Here is a 14,721-nt window from a genome sequence, read left to right on the forward strand (position 1 = left end):
GGAGACGGCGGGAGGTCTTTCGCCATGGCTGCTGGGCCGATCTCCGAGCGGAATCAGGGTGAGTGGAGGGGACAAGTCCGGGATGGGCCCAGGGGAGTTTGGGGGATCTCGGGTTACAGCCAGCAGTGTTTCCGCCAGGGCGGGAGATTGGAGCATCCCAAAAGGCGCTAGACCGGCCTGATGCCTGCTGGGGCGGGATGGACGGGTGCCCAGAGGCTGAGGCCTGTAGGTGTGATGTTGTCTATGTCCCATCCCCTGCTGCCTTCCCACTCACGCACACAAAAAATTACAAAGAGAATGTGCGCCAGAACTTTAAATTATATTTAAGAAGATTTTGTATTACCTGGAATGGAGGGCGGTGTAGGGGTATAAGCTAACGTCTTTTTTTTTTTTTTTTTTTTTTTCCGTTTCTTTTTCTCTTTGCTCCAATACCCCATCTCCACCCCCAACTCCACCGCCTGGGTTCCGACTTCATGTTCCCGTCACCTCCTTATTTCCTCTCATCTCTGTCCTAACCTCCTAACCCTGTCCTCCAGATGCCACTGTGTACGTGGGGGGCCTCGATGAGAAAGTTAGCGAACCACTGCTGTGGGAACTGTTTCTCCAGGCAGGGCCAGTAGTCAACACCCACATGCCAAAGGATAGAGTCACTGGTCAGCATCAAGGTGAGTACATGGCAAGAAGTGCAGTTATTTTTCATTTAATTTATTTTTTGGTCTTTTTGTCATTTTTAGGGCCGCTCCCGTGGCATATGGAGGTTCCCAGGTTAGGGGTTGAATTGGAGCTGTAGCCACTGGCCTATGCCAGAGCCACAGCAAGGCGGGATCCGAGCGGCGTCTGCAACCTACACCACAGCTCACTGGCAACGCCGGATCCTTAACCCACTGAGCAAGGGCAGGGATCGAACCCACAACCTCATGGTTCCTAGTCGGATTCGCTAACCACTGAGCCACGACAGGAACTCCCAAGAAGTGCAGTTATGTTTTGAGGAAACAAACTGCTCCTGGAAGGTCCCGGCAGTATTCACAACTGTTTGGAATAAGCAAGCTAAAGTTTTCTTTCTCTTAAACTCAGTTTGTTTCTGAAACCATTCTCAGTTGAAGTAGGATTATTTTTTCTTGTTCTTTGTACTTTAGAAGGTGAGTTATACCTCATTTTGAATCGCTTCACTTAAGTTAACTCTTCTTTTCCATTTCCCTAGGCTATGGTTTCGTGGAGTTCTTAAGTGAGGAAGATGCTGACTATGCCATTAAGATCATGAACATGATCAAACTCTATGGGAAGCCGATACGGGTGAACAAGGCATCAGCTCACAACAAAAACCTGGATGTGGGAGCCAACATTTTCATTGGAAACCTGGACCCAGAAATTGATGAGAAGTTGCTTTATGATACTTTTAGCGCCTTTGGGGTCATCTTACAAACCCCCAAGATAATGCGGGACCCTGACACAGGCAACTCCAAAGGTTATGCCTTTATTAATTTTGCTTCATTTGATGCTTCGGATGCAGCAATTGAGGCCATGAATGGGCAGTACCTCTGTAACCGCCCAATCACTGTGTCCTATGCCTTCAAGAAGGACTCCAAGGGTGAGCGCCATGGCTCAGCAGCTGAACGACTTCTGGCAGCACAGAACCCACTCTCCCAGGCTGACCGCCCTCATCAGCTCTTTGCAGATGCCCCCCCTCCACCGTCTGCTCCAAATCCTGTGGTATCATCACTGGGGTCTGGGCTTCCTCCACCAGGTAGAGCTTTCTATTCAGAATATGTTTGTCTTAAATTGGGGGGGGGGGGGCAGGAAGAAGGAAAAAGAACCTGGAAAGGAGGGGACATTGAGTCAGTAGGTGATGAGAAAGGGGTTGAGAGGTAATGGATGCAGTGAGAAGAACATTGTTGAATTGTTCTAGCATTTTTTTTTTTGTTTTTGTCTTTTTGCCTTTTCTAGAGCCACTCCCATGGCATGTGGTGGTTCCCAGGCTAGGGGTCTAATCGGAGCTGTAGCCACCGGCCTACACCAGAGCCACAGCAATGTAGGATCTGAGCCACATCTTCGACCTACACCACAGCTCATGGCAATGCCGGATCCTTAACCCACTGAGCAAGGGCAGGGACCGAACCCGAAAGCTCATGGTTCCTAGTCAGATTTGTTAACCACTGCACCATGACAGGAACTCCTGTTCTAGAATTTTGAAGTTGTCTAAGTTGCTTCTGACTTTAGAGAGCTGGAAGGAGGGGAAAAGAACTCATCTTGCCTAGAGGCCAGATTGGAACAGGCCCCCTAAAGGTACTCTCTTCTCACTATCATGAACTCTTTTTCTATTTTCTCTACAGGCATGCCTCCTCCTGGCTCTTTCCCACCCCCAGTACCGCCTCCTGGAGCCCTTCCACCTGGGATACCCCCAGCCATGCCCCCACCACCTATGCCTCCTGGGGCTGGAGGACATGGCCCTCCATCAGCAGGAACCCCAGGGGCTGGACATCCTGCACATGGACACTCACATCCTCACCCATTCCCACCGGGTGGGATGCCCCATCCAGGTGGGTTTTCTTTGCTGGGAAGGAGAGGGATTCTTTCACCAGTTATGCTGCTGCTCTCTGTCCTTCAACAATAATAGAGAGTCCCTTTCTTTAGACATTCCTTTCTTCCAGACATTCTTTTTTTTTTTTTTTTTTTTGTCTTTTTGCTATTTCTTGGGCCGCTCCCGCGGCATATGGAGGTTCCCAGGCTAGGGGTCGAATCGGAGCTGTAGCCATCAGCCTACGCCAGAGCCACAGCAACGCGGGATCCGAGCCGCGTCTGCGACCTACACCACAGCTCACGGCAACGCCGGATCCTTAACCCACTGAGCAAGGGCAGGGACCGAACCCGCAACCTCATGGTTCCTAGTCGGATTCATTAACCACTGCACCACGACGGGAACTCCCAGACATTCTTTTATAGAAACAAACACAAAATACTTTAGCCTGTTTACTTTAACAACTATCAGCCTGTTTTCATTTCTTAAAGTTTTACCGAAGAGTATAACTATACTTGCTGGGTTTTGTTTTCTTAACCTTTACTTCCATTCTTTCCTCTGACTTCCACCCCAAAGCAGTCACCTACATGCCAAGTCTAGGCTGCTCCTTATCTTGTTTGATCTTTGCTATTCTTGAAACTGGCCGTGTCCTCCTGTTTGAAAATCTTCTTTTTTGGTTTTTATGGATTCTCTTTCTCTCTGAATCCTCAATCTCAGCCACCTTAATAGGCTCCTTTTTCTCAGCTGAGGTTTTTGTGTCTGGCTCTCTTTTTTGCACAGTCCCATTGTTTGTACACTGATGCCACCTAGATGGGTGGCTGTTCCATGGGTATTAACATTCCATACCCTTAATCTTACTGTTTAATGGATGACTACTTTTATACCCCTGCCCTTCAACCTTATTCTTTCTCTAGTAGTCTTAGTTTTCAGGTGCTTGATTCAGAAATCTGGGAGCTATGTTTGACTCTTCCCTGTTACCCCACTCTTTTTTTTTTTTGTCTTTTGTCTTTTTAGGGCCGCACCTGCGGCATATGGAAGTTCCCAGGCTAGGGGTCTAATTGGAGTTGTAGCTGCCAGCCTACGTACGCCACAGCTGCACCAACACCAGATCTGAGCCGCATCTGTGACCTACACCACAGCTCATGGCACCACCGGATCCTTAACCCACTGAGCAAGGCCAAGGATCGAACGCACAACCTTACGCACCATGACAGGAACTCCACCCCACTCTTAATACCAAGTCTTATTAATACCTCTGCCATCAGCCCTCACTGTCAGTGCCCTAGTTCAGGCTCTCATATCCTCATTATTCCACACCTAATTTATTGTAGTAATTTTCTGACACTTTGACTCTAATTATCTCTACCTTCGATCGACTTTCAGTGAGTAATTTTTCTAAAATATAGATGTTCACACACCCTTGCTCAAAATTCTTTTGCTCCCTTTTACCTATCGAGTAAAGGCCAAACTTGTTAGCATAGCAGTTCTAGGTTTGTCATGATCTGGCTCCTCATTGTTCCCACAACTGCATTCTCCTGATTACCGACTTACTGGTTTTCCTATAACATACTGTGCTTTTGGACGTACTTGTGCTTTGCACGTGCTAATCATTTTGCCTAGAATGTTCTGTTCCCACTTGTTGTCCCCCTGAAAAATTCCTCTTTATCCTTCAGAATTGGATCTTGGTTCAGGCAGTATCTCTGTTACCTTCTCAAATCCTATTCAATAGCATAATCGTTCCATTTGTTACATACTTCTGCAGCACTTGTACAGTGCCTAAATTATGGAAGGAGCAAGCTGGGTGGTTGGGAATTGATTGGATCATAGGTTGGTTGGTTCTCTTGCTTGGAGTCAAGGATAAGGGCACTTTTTACCAGCCTTATTTTCCTTACTCTTTTCTTTCTCATTTTCTTTGCCCCCTTGTCTGATTTTCTTTTGTCTCCTTTGTGTTTGTGTCTGTTTTGTTCTCATAGGGATGTCTCAGATGCAGCTGGCCCACCATGGCCCTCATGGCTTAGGACACCCCCATGCTGGGCCCCCTGGCTCTGGAGGGCAGCCACCACCTCGACCACCACCTGGAATGCCTCATCCTGGACCTCCTCCAATGGGCATGCCCCCTCGAGGGCCTCCATTTGGATCGCCCATGGGTGAGTAGGTTCTGGCCACCTCTCTTGTCCTCATGTGTCATATTCTTGCAGCTTCTTTAGTCACACCTCTTATCCCCTGTGTGTTCTTTCTTTTCATTCTTGTATTTCTTTTCACTGTTTGCTTGTCTCTCCTCTTCCTTCACTGTCCCAATGTTTTGTCCTATTTGTCCCAATTATCTCCTAATTGTTTTTACTAAGTTCGTTTTTTTCCTGCAGGTCACCCTGGTCCTATGCCACCACATGGTATGCGCGGACCTCCCCCACTGATGCCCCCTCATGGATACACTGGCCCTCCACGACCTCCACCATATGGCTACCAGCGAGGACCCCTCCCTCCACCCAGACCCACTCCCCGGCCTCCAGTTCCCCCTCGAGGCCCACTTCGAGGCCCTCTTCCTCAGTGATTTCTCACTGTCTTTGCTCCTGTTATGTCCTCCCAATATCTTTTCACTTCCTTGGACCAATCAGAGTTGCTGTAGCTCGCAGGGGCTAGGGCACTAATCCCTCTCAGGCCTTTTTTGTAAGTGTAATTTTTTTTTCACAGGAGGTTTTTTTTCCCCCTCTATGTTGGTCCGAAGTGCTTTGCAAATGCACAGAGAAAATAAAACTTAACTCCTTGTTTATTCTTTGTGGTGTTTTCCTTGGCAAAACAACTTCTTTTTCTCTAATAAGAGGTGTCAGTATAATAGGGAAAGACTGGTAAGGTCAGAATAAGGGTGTTTACTCCATGGTTTAAAGGCTTATTCTGGGAGTTCCCATTGTGGCTCAGCAGGTTAAGGATCTGACATTGTCTCTGTGAGGGTGTGGGGTCTATTCTTGGCCTCACTCAGTGGGTTAAGGATCCAGCATTACTAAGCTGTGGCGAAGGTCACAGAGGTGGCTCAGCTCTGGTGGTGTCATGGCTGTGACATAAACCCCAGCTGCAGCTCTAATTCGACCCCTGGCCTGGGAACTTAAGCATGCCGCAGGTATAGCTGTAAAAATAAAATTAAATAAGTAAATAAATACAGACTTATTCTGTAATGTGCTGTGGTGGTTGCTGGACTGCTGTGTACTACAGCAGTTATTTCTTTACATTAAACTTACCCATAAGATAAAGACCCAATATCTGTGATAAAGGATTATTGTGATTATTGTGACTATTAAGTGAGGACAGAATTAAAGTTCCTGAGGTAATGCTGGCAAAAATATGAAGTAACATGCACAAAGCTATTCATTGCAGCACTCTTTGTAATAGTAGCTTGAAAACAACCCACTTATCCATCAGTAAGGATCTGGTTGAATAAATCGGTAAATCTATACAATGGAGTACTGAGAAGCAGTTAATAGAAATGAGGGAAATTCTACTTAGCTGTTTTGGAGAGATCTCCAGGATATAGTAAATGAAGAAAGTAACATGCAGAACAGAATGTATAGTGTGCTTCCTTATCTAAGGGTTGGCATGTAATATACACGCTTGTCTATATTTTTATTCTATTTTCTTTACATTTTAGGGCTGAACCTGCCCCATGTGAAAGCTCCCAGTCTAGGGTCGAATTGGAGCTGTAGCTGCCAGCCTACGCCACAGTCACAATGCAGGATCCGAGCCAAATCTGCGACCTATGCCGCAGCCCATGACAACCCTGTATGCTTAACCCCCTGAGCATGGCCAGGAATGGAACCCGCATCCTCATGGATGGTAGTCGGATTCGTTACCGTTGAGCCACAACAGGAACTCTTTTGTCTGTATTTTTAAAATGGAAGGATAGGCCAAAAACTAATGGTGAGGGGAGAGAAGAGATATAGAGGGAACCTGGACTTCACTGAGCATGCTGTGTTAATGTGGTTTTCTTTGGAACCATATAAATGATTGCAAAGGAGTTAAAATTGGGACAGGAACTCAGTTAACATTTTCTTTCATTTGTGTGTATTTATTAAAAGCGTTTATTAGAAACAAAGTATGTGTGTATGTGTGGAAGAGTACACAGGCGAGCTCAGAGAATTGCACCCATTTTCTTTCATTCTTTACCAACAGAAATCTTAAGTAAGATTTGTATCTTATTGTTTTGTTTTTTTTTTCTTTTTTCTTCTCATTCTCAGTCCTTCCAAATTTAATTTCCATCATATTTAAATCTGTGCTCAAGACTTCAGTAACTAGAGCACTAACTAGACCAAATCCAATGGCCTATTCTCTCTGTCTCTTTTTTTTTTTTTTGCCACATTTAATCCTGTTATATCACCCCCTTTTCTAAAGCTCTTTTAAAGCTTATGTAGCCACAAACTTTCCTAAACTCTAGGCAAGAAAAAGAGAGCCTAGCCCTCCTTTTCTTTTCTTTCTTTTTTTTTGGTCTTTTTTTAGGGCTGCATCCATGGCATATGGAGTTCCCAGGCTAGGGGGCAAAATGGAGCCACAGCTGCCTGCCTACACCAAAGCTCACAGCAATGTCAGATCCTTAACCCACTGAGTGAGGTCAGGGCTTGAACCCTGTCCTCATAGATACTAGTTGGGTTTGTTACTACTGACCCATGATGGGAACGTCCCTCTTCTTCTCTTGCATTATTCTCATTCATGTAATATGGTATGTACAGGGGCTCTGTGCAGGCAGCAGCTGAAGACAGAAAGAGAAGGTAGTTCTGCTGTCTGATCATTACCAAGGTGGTAGACTGACACATAAGAGATTATGAAAAAATGTTTTGAGAACACGAGGAAGTGTATCTAACCTGGCATAAAAGTTCAAGAAAACTTCTTGGAAAAAAGTGATACTTGAATATAATCTTGAAGGTTAGAAGCTTCTCAGACAAAGAAGAGAAGCTCATTTCAGGTGTATGGGATGTTTCTGAGCAGAAGCATAGATTGATAAATATCATGATTATATAATTGCTAAAGCTAAAACTGTTCAGAGTTGGAGGCAGGATGAGGTCAGAGCCAGTTAGGGAGCTCCCACAGATAGGTGCTTCTCAGTGCCTTTTCACATCATGGCACAGAACCATTTGAAACAGCACACTGAGGTAAAGAGAGGAGGATGAATCAAGCTCGAGGCTATTGGCTTAAGAATTCTACATGTCCCAGGCTCTGCCTAGTAGTACAAAGTGCCAAGGGCCATTGTCAAAGGCATATTAGTTGGGAAGCTGCTATCCATAATGGGAAGCCACAGTAAGGATTTAAGCAAGGGAGTGACAAATTGGTGTTTTAGAACCATGGTTGCACTATAGAGAGGAGATCTAAGGAAGATGAAGATGAGGGGCAAGGTAACAAGCTATGCTTCTGGCAACAGTTCAGGTGATAGAAGTCCTAAATGAGGGCTGTGATGGAAGCAAGGAAGAAGGTAGAGAAGTGCAGTGGGGAGATATTTAAAAAGCAAATTAGGACATGGTATTAGATTGGATACAGTGAATGAAGGGAAAGGTGGAATCAAGGATGAGAGTATGCAACAGGAAGAATTGGGGGGGTAGGATAAAAATGATGGCTAGTTTTGGATATGTTGACTTTACGGTGAGTTGTGAGATGTGCAGGTTGGGTCATCGAGTGGATGTCTGGTTATATATGCCAAACGCTTGCGGGAAGATCAGACATAATGGTTCACATCATGAATGGCTAGGGACGTCAGGCTTTTAAGTCATAATGGGATGAACTAACTTCTTGATTTCAAACAGAGTTCTGCTATAAATTTGCTTTGATGTGATCATAAGCTGAGGTCCCAGGAGCACTTGGAACCTGACACAGATAGCAGCTGGATCCTGGCCCTGAGGGCCAGCACTGGAGCAGTCCCATGCAATGGGAAGCTTTGTCCCAGTCTCTATCCTTTCTGCCTCTAGGTCGTCTATCAAATGAATTGATTCTTCTAACTGAGCCTTGATGAGGATGTCAATGATTCTTACCCTTATGCTGATGATTCTCAAATTTCTAGCTTGTTTTTTCACATGAGCTCCTGTGTGGTATTTTTGGCTGTTTTCTGATATCATAGAGTAAAATGATGCCTTTGCTGAATTCCCTACTTCTCTCTTTAGAACCACTATATTCTTAGGCATTATTCTCAGAATCTCTGAGCTTTTATTCAATCAATTTTTTTTTTTTTTTTGGCGGGGGGGAATCTCTTTTTTAGGGCTGCACCTGTGGCATGTGGAAGTTCCTGGGCTCGGGGTCGAATTGGAGCTGTAGCTGCCACTTATGCCAACAACCAGAGCAATGTGGGATCCAAGCTGCGACTGTGAGCTACACCAGAGCTCATGGCAATGCCGCATCTTTTACTCACTGATCAAGGGCAGGGATTGAACCCTTGTCCTCTTGTCTTTTTTTTTTTTTTTTTTGCCATTTCTTGGGCCACTCCCATGGCATATGGAGGTTCCCAGGCTAGGGGTCTAATTGGAGCTGTAGCCACTGGCCTATGCCAGAGCCACTGCAATGCGGGATCCGAGCCGCGACTGCAACCTACACCACAGCTCATGGAAACACTGGATCCTTAACCCACTGAGCAAGGCCAGGGATTGAACCTTCAACCTCATGGTTCCTAGTCGGATTCGTTAACCACTGAGCCACGACAGGAACTCCCCCTTGTCCTCATGGATACAAGTAGGGTTTGTTTCCCCTGAGCCACTATGGGAACTCCTCAGTCAACAACTTTTGAGTGCCTCCTCTAGTTATTAAGTTTGACTCTCAAACTTTCCTTTCTCTCTCCACCCTCTAGTTCTTTCAGACTCTGGTCCTCAGCAATTCTCTGAACAGAGCTAGCATTGCTTGTACTACTTAGGTAAAAGTTCATACTTGTACTTCAGTTCACATAGCTGTTTGTTATTCACTAAGCTAGGGCTTCTCAACTTTTAAAGTTTTTGCTCACCCCTTGATAGTTTTTCCTCATTGCCCTCTCATCATGCATGAAAATTCAATATCACCAAAACGTTGTGTATCTGTATATGTACTGTGGCCCTTTGGAAAGGCATAAACATTGTAATATCTAAGATTCCCATCCCCAAACCAATTTCTGACCTCTGGGGTGGGGCGGGTGGGGTCGCAATACCACTCCCATTGAGAATGCATGCTCCAGATCATGAGTCCTTAATGTTTTGTAGGCCATAGACAGTCCCTTGAGAATACGATAAAAACAGTGGATCCTACGTGGAGAAAAGGGAACCCTCCTACACTGTTGGTGGGACTGTAAATTGGTGCAGTATCTATGGAAAACAGTACGGAAGTTCCTTAAAAAAACTAAAAATAGAGTTACCATATGATCTAGCAGTCCCACCTGGGCAAATATCTGGAGAAAACTCTAATTCAAAAAGATATGTGCACCCCAATATTCATAGCAGCGTTACAATAGCCAATACATGAAAACAACCTAAATGTCCATCAACAGACAAATGGATAAAGAAGATATAGTACATATACAATGGAATGTTACTCAGCCATAAAAATAATGAAATAATGCCATTTGCAGCAACATGGATGGACCTACAGATTATCATACTAAGTGAAGTAAGTCAGAAAGAGAAATGCAATTATCATGTGATATCACTTGTATGTAGAATCTAAAATATACAAACAGCCTTATGTAGAATCTAAAATATACAAACAGCCTTATTTATAAGCTTCACAGACTTCAAAAACAAACCTACGGTTACCAAAGTGGGGGTGGGTGGATAAATTAGAAGTATGGGATTAGCAGATACAAACTATTATAAATATATGTAGATAAACAACAAAGTCCTACTGTATAGCACAGGAAACTATATTCAATATTCTGTGATAAACTATAATGGAAAAGAGTATGAAAAAGAATATACACATAACTGAATCACTTTGCTATACACCAGAAATGAATACAATATTGTAAATCAAATATACTTCAATTAAAAAATAAAAAAGGAGTTTCTGTCCTGGCGCAGAGAAAACGACTCCAACTAGGAACCATGAGGTTGCAGGCTGGATCCCTGACCTTGCTCAGGTTGAGGTTCTGGCATTGCAGTGAGCTGTGGTGTGGGTCGGCATTGCTGTGGCAGCTATTAGGCTCCGATTGGGCCTCTAGCCTTGGAACCTCCATATGCCACAGGTGTGGCCCTAAAAAATAAATAAATAAAAAAGACAAAGACAAAAAACAACCTTTTTATTTAATTGTGATATAAAATACATTCAGAAAAACACACAGATCTTAAGTGTATTTTTATATATGTATGTACAGTTTTAGTTACCATTTAGATAAAAATGTAGCATATTCTCATCAGGTAATCACTATTTTCTCTCACTGTAGATTTTTTTTTTTTTTTTTTTTTTTGCTTTTTAGGGCTGCACCCACCACACATGGAGTTTTTCTTGCTAGGGGTCTAATCAGAGCTATGGCTGCTGGCCTACGAAACAGCCACGGCAATGTGGGATCTGAGCCACATCTGCAGCCTACACCACAGTTCATGGCAATGCTGGATCCTTAACCCACTGAGCGAGGCCAGGGATCCAACCCTCACCCTCATGGTTCCTAGTCGGATTCATTTCTGCTCCACCACGACAGGAAGTCTTAATTTGCTTCTTCTTGAACTTTATGTATAACTTTATATTATAATCCTATATGTACTCTTTTTTTTGGTCTGGCTTCTTTTGTTCAATATTTTGTTTGTGAGATCATTTCATGTAGTTGTTTTATAGTAGTTCATTCTTTTCAAATTTTATTGCATACTATTCTCTATATGAATATACTGAAATTTGTTTATCCAAGTTTAACCATTCTTTGGCTAATAGATATTTGAAGTTTTTGACTATTATGAATAGAGCTGCAATGAAAATACTTGTATTTGCCTTTTTTGGGGCCACGCCCATGGCATGTGGAAGTTCTGGGGGCCAGGGATCAAACCCCAGCCACAGCAGTGACAACTCAGGTTCCTTAATCCCCTGAGCCACCAGGGAACTGTAGTGTAATCCTCTTTCTTTGTGTGTGTGTGGGACATATACATTCATTTCTCTTGGGAGAGTATCTGATCATATTTGTTTTGTTTTTAAAGGATCACCCTTACTGCTGACAACAATGGGTTTTAAGGACTCAAGATTAGAAGTAGAGAAACCAATTAGGAGGCCTTTGCAGTAGCCAAGGAAAGAGATGATGGTAGCTCAGACCAGGGGGCAGTGAGGGAGAGGTGCTAGATTCAGAATTTTGAAGGTAGGGCTGACAAGACTTGCTGATATAGGAATAAAAGAAAGAAAGGAAACAAGGATAATTGTGAGTTTTTTGGCCTGAACACCTGGGTGAAGAGATGAGGAAGAAGTAGTTCAGAAGTTTGTTTACAGATCTGTTCAGTTTGAGATACTTATGTGATGATGAATTGACAGATGGTGGTTTTGATTTGGGGCTTGGTGGAAAGTTCTGGACTGGAGATGTAATTGTTGAAATCAATAGCATATGGACAGCATTAAGGTCATGGGATTACCTGAGGTGACCAAGGGGAAGAGAGTAGGTGGAAGCAGGAAAGGGCCCAGGACTGAGCCCCTAGGAACTCTAATGTTAATGGACCCAGAAAAGGGGCCTGTGAAGAAATGGCTGGTGAGGTGCATGGGTCCTTGGTTCCTGGGAAAAATGATGAAGTCTTTCCTCAGAAGGTGAAAAATATATACAACCTTTCTCTCCAAGAGTACAAAACTTCTATTTTAGCACGTAATGGATATGTAGAGAGTATGCAAATTCACCTTAAACAGAAGAAATGGCTCCCTACCAGCAGGACTTGGCTATAACCTAACTGAAAATATTAACATATTTAAATAAAGAATATGCCAACTTGAAGAGAGGTCAGCAAAGAAAGCCTAGTAAAGGGAGAGTCTCTGAGGACCACATGGGTGCAGCCTTTCCAAGAGCCATCCTGGAAAGAGTGCTCTAACCATCAGAGTTGGAGTAGTCCAGGAGCATTGGCAAGGCTGCCCATAGTGTGGAGATGGGGGTGGAGAATTGTGGCCAAGAAGAGTTTTCTGAACCTACTGGCACGACTCCTTACTGGGGATGGCCAGATGCCATTAAAGATACAACTACTCCTCCTGTTCAGTTACGTCATTGTGCATTTACATGTTGACATGATTATTCTGCTTTGGTTTAAGGGAGAGAATGTGCTGGACATGCAGACTTGAGTTTTCCTTCAATCTGAGTGACAATTAAATTTCTCACTATAAATTAATGCTTACATGCTATGGCTTTATATTTCAGTAAACTGCAAACTTTGTTGGCACAAGAGTATTTCCAAGATGTAGCTTTGGAGTCTGTGAAACTCAGGCCCACATCCATGTCAGTAGTAAATTCAACTCTGCAAATGCTACCTGTGAGGTTGCTTGGGACACAGCCCGCCAGCCCTCCCCATGTAACATACCCCAGCATTTTGAAACCTCCATGTTTAGGAGAACAGAATCACACCATTAGATCTAAAAGGGATCCAATACAGCATCTAGTCCAAGCCCCCATTTTCCAGATGAGAAAACTGAGGTTCAGAGATTCAGAGAACTTGTCCAAGAGCTTACAGCTTGTTGAAAGTGAGAACCCAAGTCAGAGCCCCTGGTCAGTGCTCTATCCAGATATCCTAAGGCCTTACCCAGAATAGGTAGACACAGTATGAACATCCCCAAAGCATCTTGCTCCCCTCATCTCTGAAGCAGAAATGTTTTCACCAAATGGTATGTCTTGGACCTCTAAACCCAGGTTATTGGCATAGGGGCAAAGAGAAGATAAAGTGAAGAACTGAAACCAATTCATTCCTTCCGGAAGCAGAAGTGTGTGTGTGTGTGTGTGTGTGTGTGTGGTAAGGACAGTGGGGAAGAGTACTAAGGGAGTCCTTTTTTTGAGTCACTGGAGCAAATGAGTGGAAGGAGATACATCCACTTGGTCAGGCCTATTAAATCCCTCAGCTTCTCCAACGTCTGCTGTGGCAAACATAATGGAGGATGAGGAGGTCTGCCATGGAAATAAATAATCTGGACTGTTTCTGGAAAGAGATGACAGGGACCCAGGAGTTTCTGCCTCTGTCAGTTCAGGATAGAAACCACACCTTGTTATTTTCGCTTCCTTTAAAATAACCAGGTAAAGTTGGAGTGTGAGCATCCCTGATGTGGGAGAGGGTTGTGCAAAGGAGTTTGCCTGGGAACAGTGAGGAAGGGGAAGGGAGGTGATTTGTAATTCATCTGTCCTGCCATTCTGGGACTGGGGTGCTGAGGAAGGGGCTGCTTCATTCACCACCCCCTTTTTGTCTTCCCACTTGCTTTCTTGATATCAATATTTCTTCCTTAGAGCCTTTCATTTTTAACTAGAAGGGGCTGGGAAGGGGCTGTGTGTCATCTCCAGCTGTCACTGTGACAACCTCCTAGTCCCTTCCCCACTTCTCCCTGCAGCCCTGAGTCCCTCCCCATCCTCTTTTCTTCTGCCGACCCCCCCCCCCAACAATGGTCTCTCCCGTTGCTCAGTGGCGATGGGGGGGGGGTGGGGGGAGGGCGGAGGCGGGGCCCGAGCGTGGAGGGGGGGGCAGGTCTGCATTGCCGCTTGTTCTGGTACCCGGAGCAGTCGCCGCTGCCACCAACCTCACGGCCGGGGACCCCCGCCCTCGTTCGGGACTCCCCTGCCCCGGGGACCCAGCCCAGGTGAGACCCCCCTCTCTCTGGCTCTCAGCTCCACCCCACCCCAGGCAGAAGCATCCTTGCCTTGCCCTGCAGCCATTTTATGCTCCGATGCTTTGCTTATGGGGAGGGTGACCGTCCCCTCTTTAGGGGTGAGGGGATTGGTGCTGGTTTGAATGAACATTTCTTTCATTTGCTGTGCTGATCAGGGGAAAAAAAAAAAAAATATATATATATATATATATATATATTCCCTCATAAACATTACATATATGTTTATTATGTTTATGTGTGCATTGTGTAAACATTAAATGTTTATGTGCATATATATGTATATACATATATATACACCTATATATGGAGGAGGGGTGTTTTTCTCTACCTTAACCAAGTCCCTCCTATCCTCCTCAGATGTTAACGGGGTGGGGGGTTGCAAGGTGGGATAGGGTTTCCTCAAACTCCAGTCCCCAACTCAAACAACACCAGCCCCCCCCCCCCACCGCGCCCCATGAATG

The 14,721-nt window shown here is 44.6% G+C and overlaps 2 protein-coding genes and 1 long non-coding RNA gene across 4 annotated transcripts in view; 2 read left to right on the forward strand and 1 right to left on the reverse strand.

Moving 5' to 3' along the window:
* On the forward strand, positions 1-5,285 carry SF3B4 (splicing factor 3b subunit 4). 2 transcript variants are annotated; one of them, XM_001926489.6, is made up of 6 exons: positions 1-58; positions 537-665; positions 1,202-1,744; positions 2,331-2,537; positions 4,489-4,662; positions 4,879-5,285. In XM_001926489.6, the coding sequence occupies exons 1-6, from the start codon at positions 25-27 to the stop codon at positions 5,064-5,066; spliced, it is 1,275 nt and encodes a 424-aa protein (XP_001926524.1). In that variant the 5' UTR covers positions 1-24; the 3' UTR covers positions 5,067-5,285. The 2 variants fall into 2 exon arrangements, 1 of the variants encoding a protein (XP_001926524.1); XR_014844224.1 differs by lacking the exon at positions 2,331-2,537 and having other exon boundaries at positions 1,202-1,975; positions 2,725-4,662.
* Positions 1,778-14,721, reverse strand: part of LOC146404091 (uncharacterized) — a 24,686-nt gene continuing 11,742 nt past the window's right edge. The window contains exon 2 of the long non-coding RNA XR_014844250.1: positions 1,778-1,814. This is a non-coding gene — a long non-coding RNA (uncharacterized LOC146404091). The remainder of the gene's footprint in view (positions 1,815-14,721) is intronic.
* The window catches only part of SV2A (synaptic vesicle glycoprotein 2A), a 14,790-nt gene continuing 14,191 nt past the window's right edge, over positions 14,123-14,721 (forward strand). The window contains exon 1 of the mRNA XM_001926762.5: positions 14,123-14,230. The gene's annotated coding sequence lies outside the window, so the exon portion shown is untranslated. The remainder of the gene's footprint in view (positions 14,231-14,721) is intronic.

This window comes from Sus scrofa, chromosome 4 (assembly GCF_054392235.1).
Source record: "Sus scrofa isolate SSC_HxYL_T2T_F1_AM1 chromosome 4, Sscrofa_HxYL_maternal_Yorkshire_Landrace_v2.0, whole genome shotgun sequence".
NCBI lineage: Eukaryota > Metazoa > Chordata > Mammalia > Artiodactyla > Suidae > Sus > Sus scrofa.

Bases quoted from the DNA above. Each gene is read 5' to 3' on its own strand.
- SF3B4 (XM_001926489.6), top strand. From the start codon at position 25: ATGGCTGCTGGGCCGATCTCCGAGCGGAATCAGG. The intron at 666-1,201 runs GTGAGTACATGG...CCATTTCCCTAG, and splicing joins AGTCACTGGTCAGCATCAAG to GCTATGGTTTCGTGGAGTTC. The intron at 4,663-4,878 runs GTGAGTAGGTTC...TTTTTCCTGCAG, and splicing joins TCCATTTGGATCGCCCATGG to GTCACCCTGGTCCTATGCCA.